This window comes from Mauremys reevesii, linkage group 3 (genome assembly GCF_016161935.1).
Source record: "Mauremys reevesii isolate NIE-2019 linkage group 3, ASM1616193v1, whole genome shotgun sequence".
Lineage (NCBI taxonomy): Eukaryota > Metazoa > Chordata > Testudines > Geoemydidae > Mauremys > Mauremys reevesii.
The window spans coordinates 207,014,274-207,038,244 of record NC_052625.1 but is presented as its reverse complement, the minus strand read 5'-3'; the positions used below and the strand labels follow the sequence as shown (position 1 = coordinate 207,038,244).

The following is a 23,971-nucleotide window of genomic DNA, read 5'->3' as shown; positions in this document are numbered from 1 at the left end:
GGGTGGCGCTGACGTGCGCCTGGCTCTGGCAACGGTGGCAGCTCCTGGCTGCCTCTGCCCGGCGGCGCCTGCCCTGGCCCCCGCTGGTGCGGGGGTGGGGCGACCCAAGCTGGCTCTGCCCCTGGCAGTACTGAGGGGCAGCCATGGGGCGGGTTCACCCCACGGCTTGGCGCCAGCCTGCCAGTCCTCTCCCGGGGGCTGCATCTGGGCAGAGTCGGGCACCCCCGGGCAGCTCCCCCTGCGCCTTGCTCTGGTGAGGAGCCGCCCACGGCACCGGGGTCGCGGGGGGGGGGCGGGCTGAGGAACGAGGCGAGGCCACAGGGTACAAAACACGGTGACATTGCTTTATTAATACAGGAAATAGATGCCTGGGCAGAGCCGGCCCCTGTGCCAGGGTAGGGCACCAGCGCCCACAGAGCCGTTCACGGGTCCCCTCCCCCCCACGGCTCCTCAGCCAGGCCCAGAGCGGGCAGTGCTGCCCGCCGGCTCGTCTCTGGTGCCGTCGGTGCTGGGAGGGGGCTGGGCACCGCCCCGCCAGTGCTGCATGCCCCACGGGCGCTCTCCGGGCCCGGCGTGGGGGCGACTGGGCTCTCTGCCCGGGGGTGGCGAGGGGCTGGCGGGTGAGCTGTGCAGAAGGGGCGTGGCAGGCGGGTGCCCCTGAGGGCGGGCAGCAGGGCAGGAATGGGCACGACGGGATGATAAATAACAGGGGGGTGCCTGGTCGATGTGGGTGGGGAGGGGCCTGGCTTCAGGGGAGGGGGATCCCGCGCCCCGGGCCTGGCGCGTCGCTGGAGCCCCCCGCAGCAGCCGGCCGGCCTGCAGGAGACACGTCCGCCTGAGGCCCCAGCCCTGGCCGGCCCCTGGGGTGCCCTGGCCACGAGCCCCCCGAGCCCCTGCAGCCGGGGGTAGCTGGGAGCGGCGAGGGACCCGGGGCCCCTCCAGCTCATTCAGGGCAGGGCTGCCCTGCTTGGGGGGGCTGGGCTCCACGGGGCACTCGCTGTCTGCTGAGCCCGCTGCGGCAGCACGTGGGGGTGGGCTGCCGGCGTGGGCCCCCTTGTGCCCCCCATGCCAGGGAGCCGTGTCTCCTGCAGCTCCTCGGAGAGGCCAGGCCAATGCCCCTGCCCCCCAGCAAAGCCTGATGGGTCATGGCTTTGCACCCCTAGGATGCAGCGCGCCAGGGGCTGGGTGGGGCAGCGCCGGGCCCCTCCCCGTGCCGGGGGCAGGGACTAGCCGGCCTCGCCCCCCTGGTCCGGGTACAGCAGCACCCCGCTGAAGACGGTGAGCGGCTCGTCGGAGGAGTGGGCCAGCCGGCCCGTCACCAGGTCCACGCAGAGCGTCTCGCCCGCCTCCAGCCGCAGCAGCAGGTTGAAGACGGCCAGGGAGCCGGGGCTGGGCTGGTGCTCGGCCACGGGCTTGTTCTCCAGGCCCTCGGGCTGGTAGCCGCCCGAGTCGCTGCGGGCGATGCCCTGGTTGGAGCGCGACAGCACGGCCTCCAGCTTCTCGGCCCGGTGCCCCGTCAGCACGGCGCTGACCAAGTAACGCCCGGCCACGGGCACCGTGAAGATACCTGGGGGGGGAGCCCGTCAGCGGGGCGGGAGCGTCCCCCCGGGGGCCCGTCGCCCCAGGGTGCTGCCCCTGGGCTGGGGGGGTCTGAGCACGCGGTGAGCCAATGCCACCCCTGCCCTGAGCCCCCCCCAGCCAGTGCCCCCATCCTGCCCCACAGCCCCCTGCTAGCCCTGCCCTGAGCCCCCCCCGCTCTGCCAGTGCCCCCATCCTGCCCCACAGCCCCCTGCCAGCCCTGCCCTGAGCCCCCCCGGCCCTGCTAGTCCCCCATCCTGCCCCACAGCCCCATGCCAGCCCTGCCCTGAGCACCCCGGCCCTGCCAGTGCCCCCATCCTGCCCCACAGCCCCTGCCAGCCCTGCCTGAGCCCCCAGCTCTGCCAGTGCCCCATCCTGCCCCACAGCCCCCTGCCAGCCCTGCCCTGAGCCCCCCCCCCGCTGCCCGTGCCCCCATCCTGCCCCCCAGCCCCCTGCCAGCCCTGCCCTGAGCCCCCCCAGCTCTGCCAGTGTCCCCATCCTGCCCCACAGCCCCTGCCAGCCCTGCCTGAGACCCCCAGCTCTGCCAGTGCCCCATCCTGCCCCACAGCCCCTGCCACCTGCCCTGAGCCCCCAGCCAGTGCCCCCATCCTGCCCCACAGCCCCTGCCAGCCCTGCCTGAGCCCCCAACCCCAGCCAGTGCCCCCATCCTGCCCCACAGCCCCTGCCAGCCCTGCCTGAGCCCCCAACCCCAGCCAGTGCCCCCATCCTGCCCCACAGCCCCTGCCAGCCCTGCCCTGAGACCCCAGCTCTGCCAGTGCCCCCATCCTGCCCCACAGCCCCCTGCCAGCCCTGCCCTGAGACCCCCCAGCTCTGCCAGTGCCCCATCCTGCCCCACAGCTCCCTGCCCCCTGCCCTGAGCCCCCAGCCAGTGCCCCCATCCTGCCCCACAGCCCCGCCAGCCCTGCCCTGAGCCCCCAGCTCTGCCAGTGCCCCAATCCAGCCCCACAGACCCAGCCATGAGCTTTCCACACACAGCCCTGCCCTGAGCCCCCACCCCAGCCAGTGCCCCATCCTGCCCCACAGCCCCTGCCAGCCCTGCCTGAGCCCCCAACCCCAGCCAGTGCCCCCATCCTGCCCCACAGCCCCTGCTAGCCCTGCCCTGAGCCCCCCCAGCTCTGCCAGTGCCCCCATCCTGCCCCACAGCCCCTGCTAGCCCTGCCTGAGCCCCCAGCTCTGCCAGTGCCCCCAATCCAGCCCCACAGACCCAGCCATGAGCTTCCCACACACAGCCCTGCCCTGAGCCCCCAGCCCTGCCAGTGCCCCATCCTGCCCCACAGCCCCTGCCTGCCCTGAGCCCCCACCCCAGCCAGTGCCCCCATCCTGCCCCACCGCCCCCTGCCACCCCTGCCCTGAGCCCCCCACCCCAGCCAGTGCCCCATCCTGCCCCACAGCCCCCTGCCAGCCCTGCCCTGAGCCCCCTCAACCCCAGCCAGTGCCCCCATCCTGCCCCACAGCCCCCTGCCAGCCCTGGGCTCCCCACACACAGCCCTGCTCACCGGAGTAGGGGTCGTAGGCGTCGCCGTCGTTCACCAGCAGCCGGTCGAAGGGGATGGTTCCGGGCTCCACGTGCCGGGACGTCAGCGCGGCTGAGAAGGCGATTCTGGGCACTGAGGCCACCCCGCCCATCGGGCCTGGCACCGAGAGACGGGTCAGCACGATGCCCATAGGACCCCCCGTCCCAGCCTCCTCCCGGCCCCACCGGCAGCTGTGTCCCCCCCCCAGCTCCTCGTCCATCCCCCCTGCGCCTGGGCCCCCCATCTCATCCCCACCCTGCGCCCGGGACCCCCATCCCACTGCACCCTGTGCCTGGGGCCCCCCCCATCCCACCCTGCGCCCGGGCCCCCATCTCATCCCCACCCTGCGCCCGGGCCCCCCATCCCACTGCACCCTGTGCCTGGGGCCCCCATTCCATCCTGACCCTGTGCCCTGGGGCCCTCCCATCCCACCCTGCGCCCGGGCCCCCATCTCATCCCCACCCTGTGCCGGGCCCCCATCCCACTGCACCCTGTGCCTGGGGCCCCATCCCATCCCACCTGGGGCCCCCACCCCACCCTGCGCCCGGGCCTCCCATCCCACTGCACCCTGTGCCTGGGGCCCCCATTCCATCCCACCCTGCGCCCGGGGCCCCCATCCCCTGCCCCACTGCCCCCTCCCTCCCCCAGCCAGGCTCACCTTGCTCGCCAGGGAGCCCTGGAAGGGAAGAGAGAGGAGAGGTGAGTGCAGGGTGCTGGGGCTCGGCAGGGGCGGGGAGGGCAAACCGTGCGGTGGGGCGGGGTAGCGGATTGGGGAGCTGTGGTGGAGTGAGGGTACCAGGGTGGGGCTGTGCATGGGGTGGGTGGCAGTAGGGCGGGGAGCGGTGGGGTGGGGTGGGGTGAGGTAGTGCATGGGGTGGGCGGCAGTAGGACGGTGGGGGGCTGTGCATGGGGTGGGCGGCAGTGGGACGGTGGGGCTGTGCATGGGGTGGCGGCAGTAGGCGGAGGAGCTGTGGGGTGGGGTGTACCAGGCGGGAGCTGTGCATGGAGGCGGTAGTAAGGCGGGGAGGGAGCTGTGGGGTGGGGGTACCAGGGAGGGGGCTGTGCATGGGTGGGCGGCAGTAGGGCGGGGAGCTGTGTGGTGGGGGCTGTGCATGGGGTGGGCGGCAGTGAGGGGCTGTGCATGGGGTGGGCGGCAGTAGGGCGGGGAGCTGTGTGGTGGGAGCTGTACATGGGGTGGGCGGCAGTAGGGCGGGGAGCTGTGTGGTGGGGCTGTGCATGGGGTGGGCGGCAGTGGGGAGCTGTGTGGTGGGGCTGTACATGGGGTGGGCGGCAGTGGGGGCTGTGTGGTGGGGCTGTACATGGGGTGGCGGCAGTGGGAGCTGTGTGGTGGGGCTGTACATGGGGTGGGCGGCAGTAGGGCGGGGAGCTGTGTGGTGGGGCTGTGCATGGGGTGGGCGGCAGTGGGGGCTGTGCATGGGGTGGGCGGCAGTAGGGCAGGGGAGCTGTGTGGTGGGGCTGTGCATGGGGTGGCGGCAGTAGGCGGGGAGCTGTGTGGTGGGGCTGTACATGGGGTGGGCGGCAGTAGGCGGGAGCTGTGGTGGGGTGGGGTGGGGTACCAGGAGGGGCTGTACATGGGGTGGGCGGCAGTAGGGCGGGGAGCTGTGTGGTGGGGCGCTGTGCATGGAGAGGCGGTAGTAAGGCGGGGAGCTGTGTGGTGGGGGCTGTACATGGGGTGGGCGGCAGTAGGGGCGGGGAGCTGTGTGGTGGGAGCTGTGTGGTGGGGGCTGTGCATGGGGTGGGCGGCAGTAGGGCGGGGAGCTGTGTGGTGGGGCTGTGCATGGAGAGGCGGTAGTAGGCGGGGAGCTGTGGGGTGGGGCTGTGCATGGGGCGGGAGGCAGTAGGGCGGGGAGCTGTGGGGTGGGGTGGGTACCGGGGCTGTGCATGGGGCGGGCGGCAGTAGGCCGGGGAGCTGTGTGGTGGGGTGGGGTGGGTACGGGGGCTGTGCATGGAGGCGGCAGTAGGGCGGGGAGCTGTGGGGTGGGGCTGTGCATGGGGCGGGAGGCAGTAGGGCGGGGGGGAGCTGTGGGGTGAGGGGCTGTGCATGGGGTGGGCGGTGGGGGGGGCTGTGCCTGCCCCTGGGGGGGATATACAGGGTGAGCCCCCGGGGAAGAGGCCCCGGGCCTGGCAGGGGTGTTGGCTCAGGGCCCGGGTCCCGTCCCCCCCCCCGGCCCGGCCTGGGCTGGGTTCTCCTCTTGGCCCACAGTCCCCAGGGCAGCGGCTCAGGGCCCGTGACCCCCTGGGCACTCGGCCCATTGCTGGGGGACACGTGGGGCACTGCCCCCTGGAACCCCCCTAGAAATCAGCTGTGCCAGGCCGGGATCCCGTGGCTCAGGCTGGTCCCTCGGGCGCGGGCGGGTGTGAGGCCGACACCCAGGCTGGGGGGCCAGGGCAGGCTGGTGGAACCAGAGGGGGCCGGAGGGGGGGAGCCATGACCCTGCGATGGCCCCAGCCACTCTCCTCCCCGTGGGGCAGGGCTACTCCTCACCTGGGGGTCCCACGGGGCCTTGTTCTCCATCCCTGCCCGCGGGCCCTGGGGGACCCGATCTTCCCATGGGGCCTTCGGGTCCAGGTGGGCCGGGGGGGCCTGCAACAGAACCCAGAGAGTCAGAGCTGCCCCACCCACACCAGTAGAAGCCCTGGGTCCCCCCCCCGAGCGTCCCCCCTGGATCGGAGCCCTGGGTCCCCCCCCCGAGCGTCCCCCCCGGATCGGAGCCCTGGGTCCCCCCCCCGAGCGTCCCCCCTGGATCGGAGCCCTGGGTCCCCCGGCGTCCCCTGGATCGGAGCCCTGGCCCCCGAGCATCCCCACGGGTTCAGAGCCCTGCCCCCGAGCATCCCCAGATCGGAGCTCTGTGAACCAGCCAGTTCCCACCTAGGGCCAATCGGAGCCACAGCCAGTCCTCATCCCTGTGCTGTCCCAGCTGCCCCCATGGTACCCTGCCCCCCACGCCCGGCGGTGCCCCGGTGCCCTGCCCCCCACCCCCGGCGGTGGCCCGGTGCCCTGCCCCCATGCCTGGCAGTGCCCCACCCCCACGCCCGGCGGTGCCCCGGTGCCCCGCCCCCCATGCCTGGCGGTGCCCCGGTGCCCCGCCCCCCACACCCGGCGGTGCCCCGGTGCCCTGCCCCATGCCTGGTGATGCCCCACCTCCCATGCCTGGTGGTGCCCTGGTGCCCTGCCCCCATGCCTGGCGGTGCCCCGCCCCCCACCCCCGGCGGTGCCCCAGTGCCCTGCCCCCCACACCCGGGGGTGCCCCGGTGCCCTGCCCCCATGCCTGGTGATGCCCCACCTCCCATGCCTGGTGGTGCCCTGGTGCCCTGCCCCCATGCCTGGTGGTGCCCCACCCCCCACGCCTGGTGGTGCCCCGGTGCCCCACCCCCCACACCCGGCGGTGCCCCGGTGCCCTGCCCCCCACCCCCGGCGGTGCCCCGGTGCCCTGCCCCCATGCCTGGTGATGCCCCACCTCCCATGCCTGGTGGTGCCCTGGTGCCCTGCCCCCATGCCGGGCGGTGCCCGCCCCCACGCCTGGCGGTGCCCGGTGCCCTGCCCCCATGCCTGGCAGTGCCCACCCCCCACGCCCGGCGGTGCCCCGGTGCCCTGCCCCCATGCCAGGCAGTGCCCCACCCCGGCGGTGCCCTGGTGCCCTGCCCCCCACCCCCGGCGGTGCCCCACCCCCCAGGCCCGGCGGCGCCGGGGGCCGTACCTGCCAGGTCCTGGCGCGTGAGGTTGTGCAGCTGGCCCTGCAGGCGCAGCAGGGAGGCGTTGAGGGCGCCCAGGCGGGGGTGGACGGTGCCCAGGTGGGTGTCCTGCAGCTTGCCGAGCAGGGCCCCGTGGGTGCGCAGGGTGCCGTTCACCTCCTGCAGGCAGCCCCACAGCCCCGTCACGTGCTTGCTCAGCCCCTCCTTGACCTTGCGCAGGCTGCCGGAGACGGCGTCCAGCCGCTCGCACACGCCCTCCAGCTTGGCCAGCCGCTGCTCCAGGCCGCCGGCCGCGCGCCGGCACTCCCCGGCCTCGCCCCGCAGCGTGCCGCCCAGGTGGTGCAGCTGGCGCGTCACCCCCTCCAGCCGCTCCTCGCTCTCGGCCGCGCGCTCCGTGGCCTCCGCCTGCACCTTGTTGATCTCGGCGATGATGCGGTCCTTGGTGGAGCCCAGCTCGTGCAGGTCGGTCTGGTGCTTGTCCACGGTGCTCTGCAGCCCGCGCAGCGTGTCGTTCAGGGAGCTGAAGCTCAGGATCACCTCGGACAGCTCGCCCTGCAGCGACTTCAGGTCCACGGCCGACGTGCCCCCGAAGACGCTGAAGCCGTCCAGGGGCCTGTGGGTCTCCACGGGCTCCCGGCCCTGCTCTGGCTTCCTGGGCAGCAGCGGGCAAGAGCAGGCCGCCACCTCCCCGCGCAGCCGGCCCACCTCGTCCTGCAGGGCGGCACAGGCCTGGCTGCAGCCGCGCTGCTCGGCCCGCACCGCACCGCTCAGCCCCCGCAGCTCGGCCTCCAGCTGGCCCAGCCGTGCCCCCGTGCGGTTGAAGAAGAGCGTCAGGTCCTTGGCGGTAGAGTCGGTGGCGCTGCCCCCCGTGCCCAGCAGCTGGGTCTCCAGCTTGCCGATCTCAGCCGCCAGGCGCACTAGTGACTCCCCGTTCGCCCCCACCAGCTCCCGCAGCTTCTTCCCCTCGGCCTGCAGGGCCCGCAGGGAGCCGGCCAGCCCGGCCCCGGAGCTGCTGAGCTGGTGCAGATTGGAGCCCAGGGTGCGCAGCTGCCCTTCGTTATCCTGCACCCGGCGCTCCAGGTCACTCAGGATGGTGCTGATCTGCGAGTCCTGGCTGCCCAGAGAGGGGTCGTGGGGCGTGGGGCAGGGCTGGCTGCACCCCACACCCTGGCCCTGCAGCTCCGTCACCACAGCCACACTCTGAGCCACGCTGTCCTTCAGCGTCTCCACGTCCTGGCTCAGGTTGGCCAGGGCCTGGTGAACGTGGCCCTGGAAGCCGCTCAGCTGGCCGGCCACATTGGCGAGCTCCCCCTCGGCCCCGCTGAGCCGCGTGCTCAGCTCCCCCGCCAGGAGGCTGTGCAGGTGGGGCTGCCGCTGGGCGAAGTGCTGCTCCAGGCGGCGCTGGGTGGTGTTCAGGTGCCTCTCCATCTCCGCCAGCCGGCCCTCCAGCACCTGCCCGCCCTGCCCCGCCCCCGCCGGCGCCAGGCCAGCCAGCTCGTGGTCCAGGCGCTCGTTGAGCATGGTGAAGGAGCCAGAGACGCCGCCCAGCCTCTGCTCCAGCTCCCCCACCCAGCCGCGCAGCTCGTCCAGCTGGGAGCAGCAGTCCTTGGCCAGGCGCCCTGCCAGGCCGCTGACGTGCCGCTGGATGCTCTCCACCGCCTCCCGGTTCCGCTGGTCCACAGAGCTGATCAGTTTCTCCAGGCCCCGCATGCGCTCGCGGTCCTCGGCCTGCTGCCGCCGCAGGCCCTCGCTGCCCGCCAGGGAGGTGGCGCAGGACTCCTGCACCCGCCGCTCCACCTCCTGCAGGAGCAGGGCCCCTCCCGGCGGGGCCCCCGGCCCCTGCCCGTTGCTGAGGTTGGTCAGCTCGGCGTCGTGGCTGGAGATCCGGTTGTCCAGGTGCTGCAGATGCCTCTGGATCTTGTTGAGGGTCTCCTGCATCTCGGGCTGGGCGGCCGCGTCGGCCGGCTGCTTCCCATTGAGCGAGAGCTCCACCGCCCTGCTCCCCTCCTGCAGCAGCTTCTCCGTGGTGGCCTGCAGGTCCTGCAGCTGCTTGCTCAGGGTCTGCACCTTCTCCTCCAGCTGCTTCACCTTCTCCGCATCTCCCCGGCCTGCAGAGCAGAGCGCTGAGCCAGGCCCCCCCCCCACACCCCCGGCCTGCAGAGCAGAGCGCTGAGCCGGCGTGGCCCCCCCCACACCCCCCCACCCCCGGCCTGCAGAGCAGAGTGCTGAGACAGGCTCCCCACACCCCGCCCGGCCTGCAGAGCAGGCGCTGAGCCAGGCCCCCACACCCCGGCCTGCAGAGCAGGCGCTGAGCCGGGGTTCCCCACACCCCTGCCCCCGGTCTGCAGAGCAGAGCGCTGAGCCAGGCCCCCCCCCCACCCCCCCGGCCTGCAGAGCAGAGCGCTGAGCCGGCGTGTCCCCCCCCACACCCCCACCCCGGCCTGCAGAGCAGAGCACTGAGCCGGGCTCTCCTCCCCCACCACACCCCCGGCCTGCAGAGCAGAGCACTGAGCCGGGGTCCCCCCCACACACCCCCGGCCTGCAGAGCAGAGCGCGGAGCCGGGCTGCCCCCAGCTGGCACGGCCCTGGCCATCACCCCCGGCTGAGGTGAGGCTGTGGGTCCCGTGTCCTGGGCCCCCAAGCTGGGCCGGGGCCTTTCCCTTCGGGGTGCAGTTGCCCAGGTGGCCACCAGCCGCTCTCAGCTGTGTCCCGCGGAGATGGGGGGTCCCAGCATAGAGGGAGCATTGCATGCTGGGAGGGGGGCTTGAGGGCAGTGCAGTCTGGAGGGCAAAGGTGGGGGTGCTGGGGAGCAGGGGGAGCCGGGAGACTCCACAACTCTGCCCCCAACCAGCCCCCCAACCTTCCCTCTCTGGTCCTTACCCCCAACCCCAGCGCCCCCCACCTCACCTCTCCCCACACAAACCTGGCACCCCACCCCCAAACCATCGGTACCTTCTCCACCCAGGCCGCTCAGGGGGTTCCCAAAGCCGGAGAGTGTGGGGCGGCCGGGCCTGGGGCGCGGGCGGGTGGTGGTGAGAGGGGGGCCCTGGGCCGGCCCCTCCAGGCAGTCGTCACCCGAGTAGCCCTGGCAGCACTTCCACTCCAGGTCTGACACCGTCTTATAGGCCACCTTGTAGCGCGGCCTCAGGTAACTGCGATACCTGCAGGGAGAGGGAGAGCGGGTGAGACGCCGGCGCTGCCCACCGGGGGGCGCCACTCCTGCCCCGTGCTGATAGCGGGCGAGACGCTGGCGCTGCCCACCGGGGGGCAGCACCCCTGCCCCTGCCCTGTGCTGATAGCAGGTCAGATGCCGGCGCTGCCCACCAGGGGGCGCCACCCTTGCCCCGTGCTGATAGTGGGTGAGACGCCGGCACTGCCCACCGGGGGGCACTGCCCCTGCCCCGTGCTGATAGGGGGTGAGACGCCGGTAGTGCCCACCGGGGGGGGCGCCACTCCTGCCCCGTGCTGATAGTGGGTGAGACGCTGGCACTGCCCACCGGGGGGCAGCACCCCTGCCCCGTGCTGATAGCGGGTGAGACGCCGGCGCTGCCCACCAGGGGGCGCCACCCCTGCCCTGTGCTGATAGTGGGTGAGATGCCGGCACTGCCCACCAGGGGGCGCCACCCCTGCCCTGTGCTGATACTGGGTGAGATGCCGGCGCTGCCCACCAGGGGGCGCTGCCCACCGGGGGGCACTGCCCCTGCCCTGTGCTGATAGCGGGTGAGATGCCGGCACTGCCCACTGGGGGGTGCCGCCCCTGCCCCGTGCTGATAGCGGGCGAGACGCCGGCGCTGCCCACCGGGGGGCACTGCCCCTGCCCTGTGCTAATAGCGAGTGAGACGCCGGCGCTGCCCACCGGGCGCCTGCTCCTGCCAGTGCTGATAGCGCTTGAGACGCCGGCGCTGCCCACAGGGGGGCACCACCCCTGCCCCGTGCTGATAGTGGGTGGGATGCCGGCGCTGCCCACCAGGGGGCGCTGCCCACCGGGGGGCGCTGCCCCTGCCCTGTGCTGATAGTGGGCGAGACGCTGGCGCTGCCCACCGGGGGGCGCCGCTCCTGCCCCGTGCTGATAGCGCTTGAGACGCCGGCGCTGCCCACCGGGGGGCACTGCCCCTGCCCCGTGCTGATAGCGGGTGAGACGCCGGCGCTGCCCACCGGGGGGCACTGCCCCTGCCCCGTGCTGATAGCGGGTGAGACGCCGGCGCTGCCCACTGGGGAGCGCTGCCCCTGTGTGATGGAGCAGGGACTGTCTGTGTGGGGGATGGAAGAACCGGGGAGGACTGTGGGTGAGGGACAGGTGCTCAGCCTGGAACCTGAGCTAGGCAGGGGGAGGCGTGTCAGCACCTTTGCCCGGGAAGCTGGACAAAGGAAGGGGCCGGCTGGAGGGAGTCAATTCAGTTTCGGTTTGGGGCTGGGTGGTTGGAATTCAGGGAATCCCCAGCTGTGGACTAAGCTTCCTGAACCCCAGAAGGACCAGATTGAGGGGTCCTGGCTGTGCCCACAAGCTCTGCTGTAGCCTGCGTTCCTGTTGTCCAATAAACCTTCTGTTTTACTGGCTGGCTGAGAGTCACTGAGAGTCCCAGGCAGAGGGGTGCAGGGCCCTGACTCCCCCACACTCCATGACACCCTGCCCTGTGCTGATAGTGGGTGAGACGCCGGCGCTGCCCACCAGGGGCGCTGCCCCTGCCCCATGCCGATAGCAGGCGAGACGCCGGCGCTGCCCACTGGGGGGCGCCACCCCTGCCCCATGCCGATAGCGGGCGAGATGCCGGCGCTGCCCACTGGGGGGCGCCACCCCTGCCCTGTGCCGATAGCGGGTGAGACGCCAGCGCTGCCCCTGCCCCATGCTGATAGCGGGTGAGACGCCGGCGCTACCCCTGCCCTGTGCTGATAGCGGGCGAGACGCAGCACTTCATGGCTCCCCAGGCCAGAAGGGCCCGGTGTGAGGAGCTGGCCTGACCCCCTGCCTAGCAGGGCCCAGGCCTGTCCCCGGAGCAGAGCTAGTAGAGAAACAGCCGATGTGCCGGTGATGGAGGAGCCAGCCCAGCCCCATGAATAGTGACTCGCTGTTAATCACCGATCGCCGCAGCGTCAGCTTCTAGCCACTGGCTCTGTTTGACCTTCCTCTGCCAGCCTGACGAGCCCTGTAGGGAGCCGGCTCGGCCGGGAGTCTCCCGGAACCAGGCTCCGTCTCCCAGAGGCTACTGAAGCCAAAGCAGGAGATTTGAGGCTGCTAAAAGTCCGGCGCCGCAGCGGGGCTAAGGCAGGGCCCTACCTACCCTGGCTCCGTGCTGCTCCCCGTGGCGACCGGCATGTCCGGCAGCGGCTCCTAGGCAGAGGCGCGGCCAGGGGGTCTCCACATGCTGCCCCTGCCCCGAGCGCTGACTCCGCAGTTCCCTTAGGCCAGGAACGTGGAACCGCAGTCAGTGGGAGCTGCAGGGGCGGTGCTGCAGGCAGGGGCAGCGCACGGAGCCGCTGCTGGACATGCCGGTCGCTTCAGGGAGCCAGCCAAGGTAACCACCATCTGCCAGGAGCCTGCACCCCACACCCCCTCCTGCACCCCATCCCCCTGCCCTAGGCCCTGCACCCAGACTCCTCCCAGAGCCCACAACCCTTCCTGCACCCCCCCCCTGCCCTCCTGCACCCAGACTCCATCCTGGGCCCACCCCCTCCTGAACCCCAACTGCCCTGCCTGCACCCCACCCCTGCCCCTGGCCCCCGGCCCCGCCCCAGGCTCAGCCCAGAGACCCCCAGCACCCACACTCCCTCCCGGAGCCCACACCCCCTCCTGCACCCCAACTGCCCTGCCCTAGGCCCCTCCCGCACCCAGACTCCCTCCCAGAGCCCACACCCCACACCGGCACCCCACCCCCGTGCCCTAGGCCCCACCCCCACGCAGACTCCCTCCCGGGCCCACCCCCTCCTGCACCCCACCCCTGCCCTAGGCCCTCCTGCACCCAGACTCCCTCCCGGGCCCACACCCCCTCCTGCACCCCACCCCTGCCTAGGCCCCTCCCGCACCCAAACTCCCTCCCAGAGCCCACACCCCACTCCTGCACCCCACCCCTGCCCTAGGCCCCTCGCACCCAGACTCCTCCCGGGCCACACCCCACTCCTGCACCCCACCCCCGTGCCCTAGGCCCCTCCCGCACCCAGACTCCCTCCCAGAGCCCACAACCCTTCCTGCACCCCACCCCCCTGCCCTAGGCCCCTCCTGCACCCAGACTCCATCCTGGAGCCCACACCCCCTCCTGAACCCCAACTGCCCTGCCGCAGGCCCCTCCCGCACCCAGACTCCCTCCCAGAGCCCACACCCCCCTCCTGCACCCCACCCCCCTGCCCTAGGCCCCTCCCGCACCCAGACTCCCTCCCAGAGCCCACACCCCCTCCTGCACCCCACCCCCCTGCCCCAGCCCAGTGAAAGAGAGAGGGGGTGAGGGAGAGTGAGTGATGGAGGGAGGGGGGCTGGAGTGAGCAGGGTGGAGCCTTGGGGAAGGGGGTGGGGCAAGTGTGTTCGGGTTTGTGCAATTAGAGTCGGCAACTCATTGGACTGTAACCTCTGGACTATTTCTAAAAGGACTTTTGGCAACTACAAGCTCATCTCTGCTGTGTCTGAACCTCAAGAACTGAATTCAAGTCTGTCTGTATATTGAGCTTTTAACCAACACTCTTTCTCGTTTTTCTTTTTAAATAAATTTTAGCTTAGTTAATAAGAATTGCCTGTAGCGTGTATTTTGGGTAAGATCTAAGTTATAATTGGACCTGGGTGTGTGGCTGATCCTTTGGGATTGGAAGAACCTTTTCTTTTATATGATGAGATAAGATTTTCAGGAATCATCATCATATGTTTGACAGGTGTGTCTGGACGGAGGCCTGAGGCTGGGCACTTCAAGGGAACTGCAGTGTTTGGACTCTGAGTAACCAGTGAGGTGCTACAGAAGCTGTTTGTGCTGGTTGGGAAATCTAAGTACTGGAACATCCACCAGCTTCTGGGGTTTGTCTGTCCCGTTCTGTTTGCAGTTCACCCGAATTGAGTGACCTCAGCTGGCTCCCCCGGGCAGCACCGTCACCCCAATGATACATCTGAGTCAAGTCCCCTGAAACGTGTGAGCTAAGTCCAGCAGAAACTTTCTAATCACAGAAAACTGAACACACTTGCCCCTTCCTCTGCCCCCCCTTCCATGAGGCCACAACCCTTCTCCCAGCACCGCCCCCCCGCTCACTCTATTCCCCCCTCCCTCTGTCACTCTCCCCCACCCTCACTCATTTTCACCAGACTGGGCCAGGGGTTGGGGTGCGGGAGGGCTCGAGGGCTGGGGCAGGGGTTGGGGCGGGAGGCTCTGGGCGAGGCAGGGGTTTGGGTGTGGGAGGGGCGAGGCTGGGAGGGGCTCAAGGCTGGGGCAGGGGTTGGTGTGAGGGGGCGAGGCTGGGGCAGGGGTTTGGGTGAGGAGGCGAGGGGCGGGAGGGGTGAGGCTGGGGCAGGGGTTGGGGTGCGGGAGGCGAGGCTGGGGCAGGGGTTTGGGTGAGGGAGGGCTCGGGCTGGGGCAGGGGCTGGGGTGCAGGAGGGGTGGGCTGGGGAGGGCTCTGGGCCTGGGCAGGGGTTTGGGTGCGGGAGGGCTTGGGGCTGGGGAGGGTTGGGGTGCGGGAGGCGAGGGCTGGGGCAGGGGTTTGGGTGAGGAGGGGTTGGGGCTGGGGAGGGGTTGGGGTGCGGGAGGGGGCTCCGGGCCGGGGCAGGGGTTGGGCTGTGGGAGGGGGCTCGGGGCCGGGGGAGGGGGCTCCGGGCCGGGGCAGGGGTTGGGCTGTGGGAGGGGGCTCGGGGCCGGGGGAGGGGGCTCCTGGCCCGGGCAGGGGCTGGGGTGCGGGAGGGGGCTTGGGGCCGGGGTTGGGGTGTGGGTGGGGGCGCAGGGCTGGGGAGGTTGGGCTGCAGGCCGGGGCTCAGGGGCTGGGGTGCGGGAGGGGCTCGGAGCTGGGGTGTGGGTGGGGGCTCAGGGCTGGGGAGGGGGCTCCGGGCTGGGGGAGGGGTTGGGCTGCGGGAGGGGGGAGGGGTACAGGCCCAAGGCAGCGCTTACCTCAGGTGGGTCCCAGGAAGCGGCATCCTGTCCCTCCGGCTCGTAGGCGGCCGGGGAGCAGCCCCGCCGGTGCCGCCCCCACAGCTCCCATTGGCCGGGTGCCCCATGGCCGCCCCTACGCCGAGGAGCCGGAGGAACGTGCCGGCTGCTTCCGGAAGCTGCGCAGAGCCGGGCGGGAGCCTGCCAGCCCCGCACCAACTGGGCTTTTCACAGGCCTGTGCTGAGCAGAGCCGCCAGTCCCGTTCGGACCCCACGTTCCCGTCAAAGCGGCCGCCTGACCCCCTGGGCCCAGCCCCTCGGGAACGGAGGCTCCGAACGACGCTGGGGGTCCCCAGGGCTCCCAGCTGAACGTTGCCTCAGGGCAGCTTTGGGAAAATGCTGCTTTGAACCAGCTTCCGCCAGTGACCCGAGCCCAGCACCGGGCCCCGCCCCGGCAAAGCTGGTTTCCCGCCCCCGTCTCCACAGCCCAGCTCTGGCTTGGCTCTGGCTCTGCGGCTGCCGGCTGGCACGGCCGGGCCCGGGGCGCTGCGGGGCCGGGCGCGTCTCCTGGAGTCCCTCCTTCGCAGCCAGGGCTTCGAACCCTCTGATCCTCCTCCGGGCTCTTCCCCGAGCCCCCGGGAGCCTGGACCCAGCACCCAGCAGGGGGAAGGGTGAGACCCCTGGGGGCCCAGCCCGTGGGACGGCTCCTCCCAGAGCCCAACCCCCACGGGGCCAACAGAGCCATGGACATCGGGCAGGTTCTGGGCCCTCTGGGCCGGGCCAGGGCTGCTGCCTGCGGAACAGTTCCCAGACATCCCCACTAGGGGGCGCCCTGCACCTTCCCTTGCTCCAGCGGCAGCTGCTGCCTCTGGTCCCGGCTCTGCCGGCTGCGCCCAGGGGCAGGGCGGTGCCAGGGCGGTGCCAGGCCTCGGCCCCTGCATGGAGACCAGGACCCCAGCTCGCCCCGGCCCCAGCACCGCACCGAACCCCACACCTGCTCTGCGGCCACCCAACTGAGCCCCTCTACCCCTCCCAGGATGTCCCTCCCACCCCCAGGGCTTCACACCCCCACTCCCAGGACCCCCCCCTTTCCCTCCCCAGGGTCGGTCCTCCCGCCTCTCGCCAGCCCCCCCACGGCACCCAGAGGTCATTGAGCTTCCGTCCGCTGGCAGCTCCCTGCCCCCCAGCCCCTCCCCCCGCCCCACTGAGCAGCACAAGGCCCCAGCCCAGAACATCTGTATCTTGGCCAGGACAGAGTCAGGCGCAGGGGCTACGCACACAAGGCCCTGCCGGTTCCCAGCCCTGGGCTCCCCCCGGCCCTGCCAGTGCCCCTCACTCCCGACCCACAGCCCCTGCTAGCCCAGTCCTGGGCTCCCCCCGGCCCTGCCGGTGCCCCTCACTCCCGACCCGCAGCCCCTGCTAGCCCAGCCCTGGGCTCCCCCCGGCCCTGCCGGTGCCCCTCACTCCCGACCCGCAGCCCCCGGGGCCCTTGCCCCCACACTCACGTCACAATGCGCGGGCACTGGAGCTGCCCCCACCCGCAGGGCTGGTAGTCGGGTTTGACGAAGGTGTCCACGCCGTCCTCCACCACGCAGCTCACCGTGCGCGTCACCACGTAGGCGCACCAATTCCTGCAGCAGGTGTCAGTGTCAGGCCCAGCAGGCACAAGGTGCATCCCCTGCCCCCCACATGCAGCGAGCCCCCCGCCGGGTGCAGTGAGCCCCCCCGCCCCCGCTGGCGAATTACCGCCGAAGACAGAGCGGGACCCGCCGCCGAAGCGCAGCCCGGTCTTCGGCGGTAATTCGGCGGCGGGGGGCCCTTCCATTCCGGGACCCGCCGCCGAAGTGCCCCGAAGACCCGCGGCGGGGCCCCCCCTCCGCCGAATTACCGCCGAGGCGCTGCGGCGGCGGCGGGTCCCAGGCGGAAGGTCCCCGCGGTGCCGCGCCCGGGTCCAGAATCCTCTGGCGGCCCCCGCCCAGCCCGGGCCCCTTGCCCTCTGCGGCCCTGCCCGCCCTTGCATCGAGGGCCCCCGCCCTGGTGCAGCAAGGCGCCCCGGTGCAGTGAGCCCCGTGAGCTGGTGCAGCGAGTCCCCCTCCCAGTGCAGTGAGGGGACCCCCCACCTCCGGGTGCAGCGAGACCCCCACCCCGCCGGGAGCTGCTGGTCACAGCTCACTGCCGATGGGACAATGAGCCTGTTACAGGCCCCCCCCCAATCCCTTTGATCTCTGCCCTGCCCGGTGCCCCGGGCAGCAGCCAGCCCCTTTGATCACAGAGGGGACCCAGCAGGGTCACGAGCAGGGTGACTCAGGGGAGGGGGGCAGGAGGAGCCATGGCCCCCCCGAGCCTCCCAGGAACTTGAGGCAAAGGCCAATTCTGCCCCCCGCCCCCCCCAGCCTCTCCAGCCCAGAGTCGCTGCCAGGCCCCCAACTGACTGTGGGGTGGCAGCAGGACTGTCTGCCCCACTGCAGGGACCCCACTGGCTGGGGGGCTGGGGCAGGTCTAGCCCTGGCACCAGGGGGCATTTGGGCGGGTGGGGGCAGCAGAGAGCGGGGACTCAGCAGGGGGCTCTGTGCTCCCAGAACGGGCTGGGGGGCTCAGCAGAGGGTGGGGGGATCAGCAGAGGGTGGGGGGGCTCTGTGGGGGACTCAGTGCTCCCAGGCCCGGGGGGGGGGGCTGTGCTGCAGGGAGCGGGGGGGCTCTGTGCGTTCCATGCGGCCTGGCGGGATCCCAGCCTCCCTCCCAAATTCCTGCTCTTGGACACGAGCCGCTTCCCTTCCTGTCCCGAGTGCGGGGCTACGCCGCGCCTGCCGCCTGCTCCAGGGCTGAGGGGCTCTGACCCCCTGCAGCTGGGACTCCCCCCCAGGGGTGCCCGGCCCTGTGGGGTCATGCAGAGCAATGCCAGGCCCCTGCGCCGGGCACGGACCCGGCTGGGGGTCCCAGCGTCGCCGGAGGGGGGGCCCTGCCCCAGAGGCACCCTCGGCCCAGTCCCCTCTGGAAGGCACCGAACGGGCCAGGCGGAGCCATGGGGCCCGGCAGCCTGGGGAGCGAGGGGGGCCTGTCCCTGTCCTGTGGGTCACTAAGCCCCCCAGCCCCTCCTCCTCTCACAGCTTTGTGGGGGGTCCTCTCACCCCCTGGCAGCCCCTGGGGCGCCTGGCTGCCCCCCACCTCCCGGGGCTGGGTGGGGCTGGGTCCCGCTCTGCCCCGCCCGGCGGAGGCTGCTCCCGGGGTCGGGCAGGGGCTGCCCGGTGCGGCGGGAACACGGTGCCCAGCCAGGCCGAGTGCCCCGGCCCCACTGCCGATGGGGCTGCAGCTCGGCGGAGACGCGTGAGCCACAGCCAGAGTCAGCCGCCCCCTGCCCGGGAGTGCCCCCCGCCCCCCAACAGTGCCCCTGCCCCCCGACAGAGCCCCCCCGTCCCCCTACCCTGACAGGGCCCCCCTCCCCCGCCCCCTCCAGGGCCCCTCCCTGCCCCCGACAGTGCCCCCGTCCCCTCCTGACAGGGCCCCCTCCCTCCAGGGCTCCCCTGCCCCGACAGAGCCCCCATCCCCTACCTGACAGGGCCCCTCCCCTCCCCTCCAGGGCCCCTCCCTGCCCCCGACAGTGCCCCCGTCCCCTGCCCCGACAGGGCCCTCCCCTGCCCCCGACAGAGCCCCCATCCCCTGCCCTGACAGGGCCCCCTCCAGGGCCCCTCCCCTGCCCCCCGACAGAGCCCCCGTCCCCTACCCTGACAGGGCCCCCTCCCCTCCCCTCCTCCAGGGCCCCTCCCTTCCCCGACAGTGCCCCTGCCCCCGACAGAGCCCCCGTCCCCTACCTGACAGGGCCCCCTCCCCTCCCCCTCCTGACAGGGTCCCCTCTCCCTCCCCTCCAGGGCCCCTCCCCTGCCCCCGACAGTGCCCCCGTCCCCTGTCCCCTACAGTGCCCCCGTCCCCTACCCCTGACAGGGCCCCCGTCCCCTGCCCCCGACAGTGCCCCCATCCCCTGCCCCTCGACAGGGTCCCCCTCCCCCTCCCGACAGGGCCCCTACCCCAACAGGGCCCCCGTCCCCTACCCCCGACAGGGCCCTACCCCCAACAGGGCTCCCTATCCCCTGCCCCTCAACAGGGCCCCCTCCCCGATAGGGCCTCCCCTGCCCCTCGACAGTGCCCCATCCCCTGCCCCCGACAGGGACCCCTCCCCGATAGGGTCCCTCCCCCGCCCCTCGACAGTGCCCCCGTCCCCTACCCCCGACAGGGCCCCGTCCCCTGCCCCCGACAGGGCCCTCCCCTGCCCCCAAGAGGCCCCCTCCCGACAATGCCCCTCCCTGCCCCCGACAGGCCCCTCCCCGACAGGGCCCTCCCCTGCCCCGACAGTGCCCCCGTCCCCTGCCCCGACAGGGCCCCGTCCCCTTGACACAGTCCCCACAGAGCCCCCATTGGCAGAGCCCGCTCCCCGGGCGCAGGCTCCATCTGGCTGCGGCTCCACACTCCCTGGGCCCCTCTGGCTCGGGGCTGGCGTGGGGCCAGCCCGGGCCAGGCTCACTCAGCGCTTCCCCATCGCCCCACACCCCAGGCTGCCGCGAGCGCCCCGAGAGCAGGGCCCAGCCGGGGTGCCTGGGCCTGGCCTATAGGGCGGGGGCCAGTCGCTCTGCTCCAGAGCCCCCCAGCGCCCCAGTCAACGCACTGCAGCCCTGGGGGGCCCTGGGGGGGTGCCACATCCCCTCCCCTGCCCCCCACGGAGCCTCCCCCACATGCAGGTGGTCCCCCCATTTCCCCCCCACCTCACCAATCACACGCGCTGCTGAGAATTTCCATGCCCTGGGCACACACCCGCTGCAGGGCCCAGCACAGCCGAGCCCCCCGTCTCCCTCCCCCGAGCCCCAACCTCCCTCCCCTCTGCCCCCAATCCTCCGTGCCCCTGGCTCCCCACCCACCCGCTCCTCCATCCCCACCTCCCCGCTACCCCCAATCCCCACACGCCAACTCCTCCCTACCCCTGCCCCCACCCCACACCTCCCTCCCCGCCCGGTCTGAGGCTCTCCATGTGCCTCACACACAGGAATCGGCGCATGTCCCGGGTCAGTGTCATGCTCCCACTCGGTGCCTGGGGAAACTGAGGCACAGAGCAGGGCCGTGACCCGCCTGAGGTGGTACTGTGCCCTGGGGCTGCCAGACGCCCCCCAAAGTGACCTGGCCCCAAGATGCGCCGCCCTCAGCCACGGCTGACTCCTGCAGCAACTGGGCTGAACCCCACAAAATGAGCCATAGAGAGACAGGCCCCCCTGCCCTGGGGGGATCCCCAGGGTGCCCCCTCCAGCCCAGGCACCTCCCTGGGACTCTCCTCCTCTCTATGGGGTGGGGGAGCCCCCCGGGTGCCCTCCCAGCTCTCCATGCTGGGACCTCTTGTCCAAGGCCAGATGGGGTTCCCAAGGTGCCCCCCTCACGCTCCAGGTCACCGAGCTCCCTGCCTCCAGCGAGCGGGCCCCCCTGGGGCCAGGACCCACGGCGCCCTGGGCTGCCAGGGCTCGCAGTGAGAAGCCCCCCACCCCACGGGCCCAGGCCCCTCAGCATCCCTGACCCCGAGGGGCAGGGTAAGTGCCCCACGGCTGCCCCGGGCTCAGCTCTCAGCTGTGGGACCAGCCTGCCCCCCTCCGCCCGCCTGCCCCTTACCTGTGCCGGCTGGCGGCCCGGGCGCCCGGCTGTGCCTGCGGGGTGCCCTGGGCAGCGGGGGCCGGGCCCTGGCTCAGGGGCACGGCCCCCCCGGTGTAGAGGCTGTAGCGGGGCGGGAAGTTGGCGGCCCAGGCCACCCCGGCCAGGAGGCAGCAGAGCCACGCCACGGCCATGCTGGGCGCGAAGGCGTCGGGCCGTCCCGCTCAGCCGCTCATGGCTCAGCCTCGGCTCCCCGCCGTCCACACGTCCCCGGCCCCGCTCCCCCGCCCCCCTCCAGCGCCTGGGCCGGCCCCTCCAGCTGTCAGCCCCGCCCGCCCCACTTCCTGCCCCCTTCCCCAGCCCTGGCCTGGCTCAGCGCCCCCCACCCCACCCAGGGCCACCTTGGCCCTTTGTTCCCCCAGCTCCGGCGAGGGGCTTTTCTGCAGCTCCAGGTCCTGCTCCCCCCCTTCTCCCCCTCCCCCGCCCGGCTCCGCAATCACATCTGCTTCTCGTTAAGGCCCGGACGCCAGCACGGACAGGGGGAGAAAACACAGAAAACGGGAAAAGCAAGAGAGGCCGGGCAGGGGGCCAGGGGCCGCGCAGCAGCCAGGACGGCAAGCGCTACTGAGTGGGGTCCCTGCCGGGCCCGGGCCGAGCCCCACCGCGGCAACCGCGGCTCTGCCACAGCACCCCCCAGCCCTGCCACGGCACCCCCCGGCTCTGCCACGGCACCCCCTGGCTCTGCCATGGCACCACCAGCCCCACCACAGCACCCCCTGGCTCTGCCATGGCACCCCCGGCTCTGCCACAGCACCCCCATTCTGGCCATGGCACCCACAGCCCCACCATGGCACCCTTGGCTCTGCCACGCACCCCCAGCCCCACCACGGCACCCCCCTAGCCGATGGCCTGGAGGATGGAGACCCCAGCGACTGGTGACCTGGTGACCCGGAGACCCAGCTCAGGAGTCGCAGCCGGTTCTGGCCAGTGGGGGACAATGGGCTGCGGGGAGAGGACCCCGGTGACCTGACCAGCCGGTTCCAGCCAGAGGGGCCAGAGGGGGGCTGAGAGGAGACCCAGGCCTGCCTGTTTACGACCCTGTTTCCTGGAGAGAAGCCAATGGACAGAGGGAGCCTGGGGCCGGGGGTATCGGAGCCCAGCTGGGAAGCAGGGGGCTCGGGGCTGGAGAGGGGGAGCAGGCAAAGCCCACCTGGCTGCAGGGGGACTGGGATGTGCTGGGCTGAGGGAGGCCAGGCCTGAGGCTGGAGAGTTTCCTGTGCTGGGTTCAACTCTCAATAAACCTCCTGTGTTACGCTGGGGGAGAGTCGCTCCGGGCTAGAGAACAGGGCAGGGGGAGGGGGCATCGTCCCCTTCGGGGGTGAGGAGGCCTGGGGGGCCCAGAGCGAGGGGACTCCCTGAGGGGCCCATGGCAAAGGGAGACGTGCTGAGGCTCAGGGAGGTGCGGCTCCAGGAGGTGGAGGGGCCTGACCCCGAGAGAGAGCGGCCCCCCCCAAGAAGGGCTGTCGCCCTGAAAGGGGCACCCCCCCCCACGGACCGCCTGGGGCCACGCGTGGGCCCGATCTGTGAGTCTGTGACACCGAGCCAGCCACGGGCTCTCAGCAGCCCTAGGTGGCCCTGCCCTGGTGCGGATTCTGGCCCAGCAGAGAGGGCTGCAGCCCTGCCCAGGCGTGTGGCTGGCGCCGGCCCGTTCCCTGCCCAGGACTAGCTGATTTCCCTGGCATCCCCTGCGCCTGCCAAGCTGCCAGTGGCGCTGGTGACCTCTGACCCCAGGCTCCTGAGTCCCTGTCCCCCCCGGGTGCCTGGCTCAGTGAGGGGCTGGGACCAGGTTCATGGTGTGTGGGGGGGTCTCTGACCCGGCCCCCAACTACGTCCCCACTTCCAGCCCAGTCACAGCTGGGCAGCCCAGGGGCAGCACAGTGGAGTGGGGGTGGGTGCAGAGATACAGCTCTGCTGGCACTGGGCCTGGAGCCACCGCACCCGGGGCAGTGTGTGCAGCTCTCTGCACAGCCCCCCCCATCCACACACCACATGGATACACACACACGGATACACAGACAGGGATACCCGCGCACAGAGCGATCCCCCCCCCCCCCACACACAAACAATGATATGTGTGACTGATCATTGGGAATTGTTTAAGAACACTTCACTAGAGTCCCAAAATGCAAGAAACAAGGCATATTGGTTAAAAAATGCCAACCTAGGTTAGAGGGGAAGTTGCTAGCAATGAATATAAATCAGAAGCTAGGCATTGTAGAAAATTGATAAGGGAAGCAAAGGGGACACAAGGAAAAATCTACAACCAGCAGAGATAAGGACAACAAGAAGGAATTTTTTAAATTATATTAGAAACAAAATGAATCCTAACGATGGTATTGGTCCATTACTGGATGGAAATGGTAGAATTGTCAATAGAAATGCAGAAAAGGCAGAAATGTTCAATAAAGATTTCTGTTCTGTATTTGGGAAGAAAATAGTTGATCTCGTCATATCCGATGATAACACTCTTTCCATTCCACTACTATGTCAAGAGGGTGTTAAAAAGCAGTGGTTAAACATTTTAAAATTGGCAGGTCTGGATAACTTGAATACCAGAGCTTCAGGGGGAAGGGTACAGAACAGAGCAATTGTGGAGTGATCCACCCATCATCCCCTCCTAGCTTCTGGCAGTCAGAGCATTAGGGTCGCCGCGAACATGGGGCTGCGTCTGTGACCATCCTGGCTAATAGCCACTGATGGACAGATCCTCCAGGATCTTATCTGGTTCCTTTGTGAACCCTCTTATACTTTTAAAATTACCATGGCCCACACTGACTGGATTAAAAACTGGCTAACTGATAGGTCTCAAAATGTATTTGTAAACAGGGATCCGTCACTGGGTGGGATGTTTCCAGAGAGGTCCTGCAGGGATCAGTTCTTGTCTCGATGTTATTTAACATTTTTATCAATGACCTGGAAGAAAACATAAACTCATCCCTGATAACGTTTGCAGACCCCACAAACCCTGGGGGTGGGAAATGAAAGAGGGCAGGTCACTGATACGGCGCGATCTGGGTCAGTCGGGCCAAGCAAACAATGTGTGTTAGTACAACTAAACTGAAACGTCCACCTGGGAGCAAGGAACGCAGCCGGAGTCGCAGGCCAGGGGACCTGATCCTGGGCAGCAGGGACCCTGAAAAACATCGGGGGTCATGGTGGACAATCAGCTGAGCATGAGCTCCCAGTGCAACCAGTGTGGCCAAAGGGCTGAGGCCCTCCTGGGATTCAAACCCAAGGGAATCTCGAGCAGGAGCCAAGAGGTTCTTTGACCTCTGAATTTGGCCTGGCGGGACAGAAGCTGGAATCCTGCGTCCGGTGCTGGTGGGCACAGTTCTGGGAGGATGTTTATCACCTGGAGCGGGTCAGAGAGTGATTCAGGATTAGAAACCTGCCCGGCAGTGCCAGGCTCACGGA

At 70.7% G+C, this 23,971-nt stretch overlaps 1 protein-coding gene across 1 annotated transcript; it reads right to left on the bottom strand.

The window, feature by feature from the left end:
• Positions 1 to 338: 338 nt before the first annotated feature.
• On the bottom strand, positions 339 to 20,765 carry EMILIN1 (elastin microfibril interfacer 1). Its single transcript, XM_039532830.1, has 8 exons — positions 20,519 to 20,765; positions 16,381 to 16,506; positions 9,780 to 9,988; positions 6,833 to 8,935; positions 5,620 to 5,718; positions 3,772 to 3,789; positions 3,096 to 3,230; positions 339 to 1,567 (listed from the first exon to the last, which is right to left on the bottom strand). Exons 1-8 carry the CDS (start codon positions 20,689 to 20,691, stop codon positions 1,227 to 1,229), a joined length of 3,204 nt encoding a protein of 1,067 aa, XP_039388764.1. The 5' UTR covers positions 20,692 to 20,765; the 3' UTR covers positions 339 to 1,226.
• Positions 20,766 to 23,971: the final 3,206 nt, after the last annotated feature.

Coding starts and splice junctions, on each gene's coding strand:
- EMILIN1 (XM_039532830.1), bottom strand. CDS start 20,691: ATGGCCGTGGCGTGGCTCTGCTGCCTCCTGGCCGGGGTGGCCTGGGCC. Junction 9,989..16,380: donor CAGTGCCCGCGCATTGTGAC/GTGAGTGTGGGG, acceptor CTCTCCCTGCAG/GTATCGCAGTTACCTGAGGC. Junction 1,568..3,095: donor CGCCTACGACCCCTACTCCG/GTGAGCAGGGCT, acceptor CTCCCCCCCCAG/GTATCTTCACGGTGCCCGTG.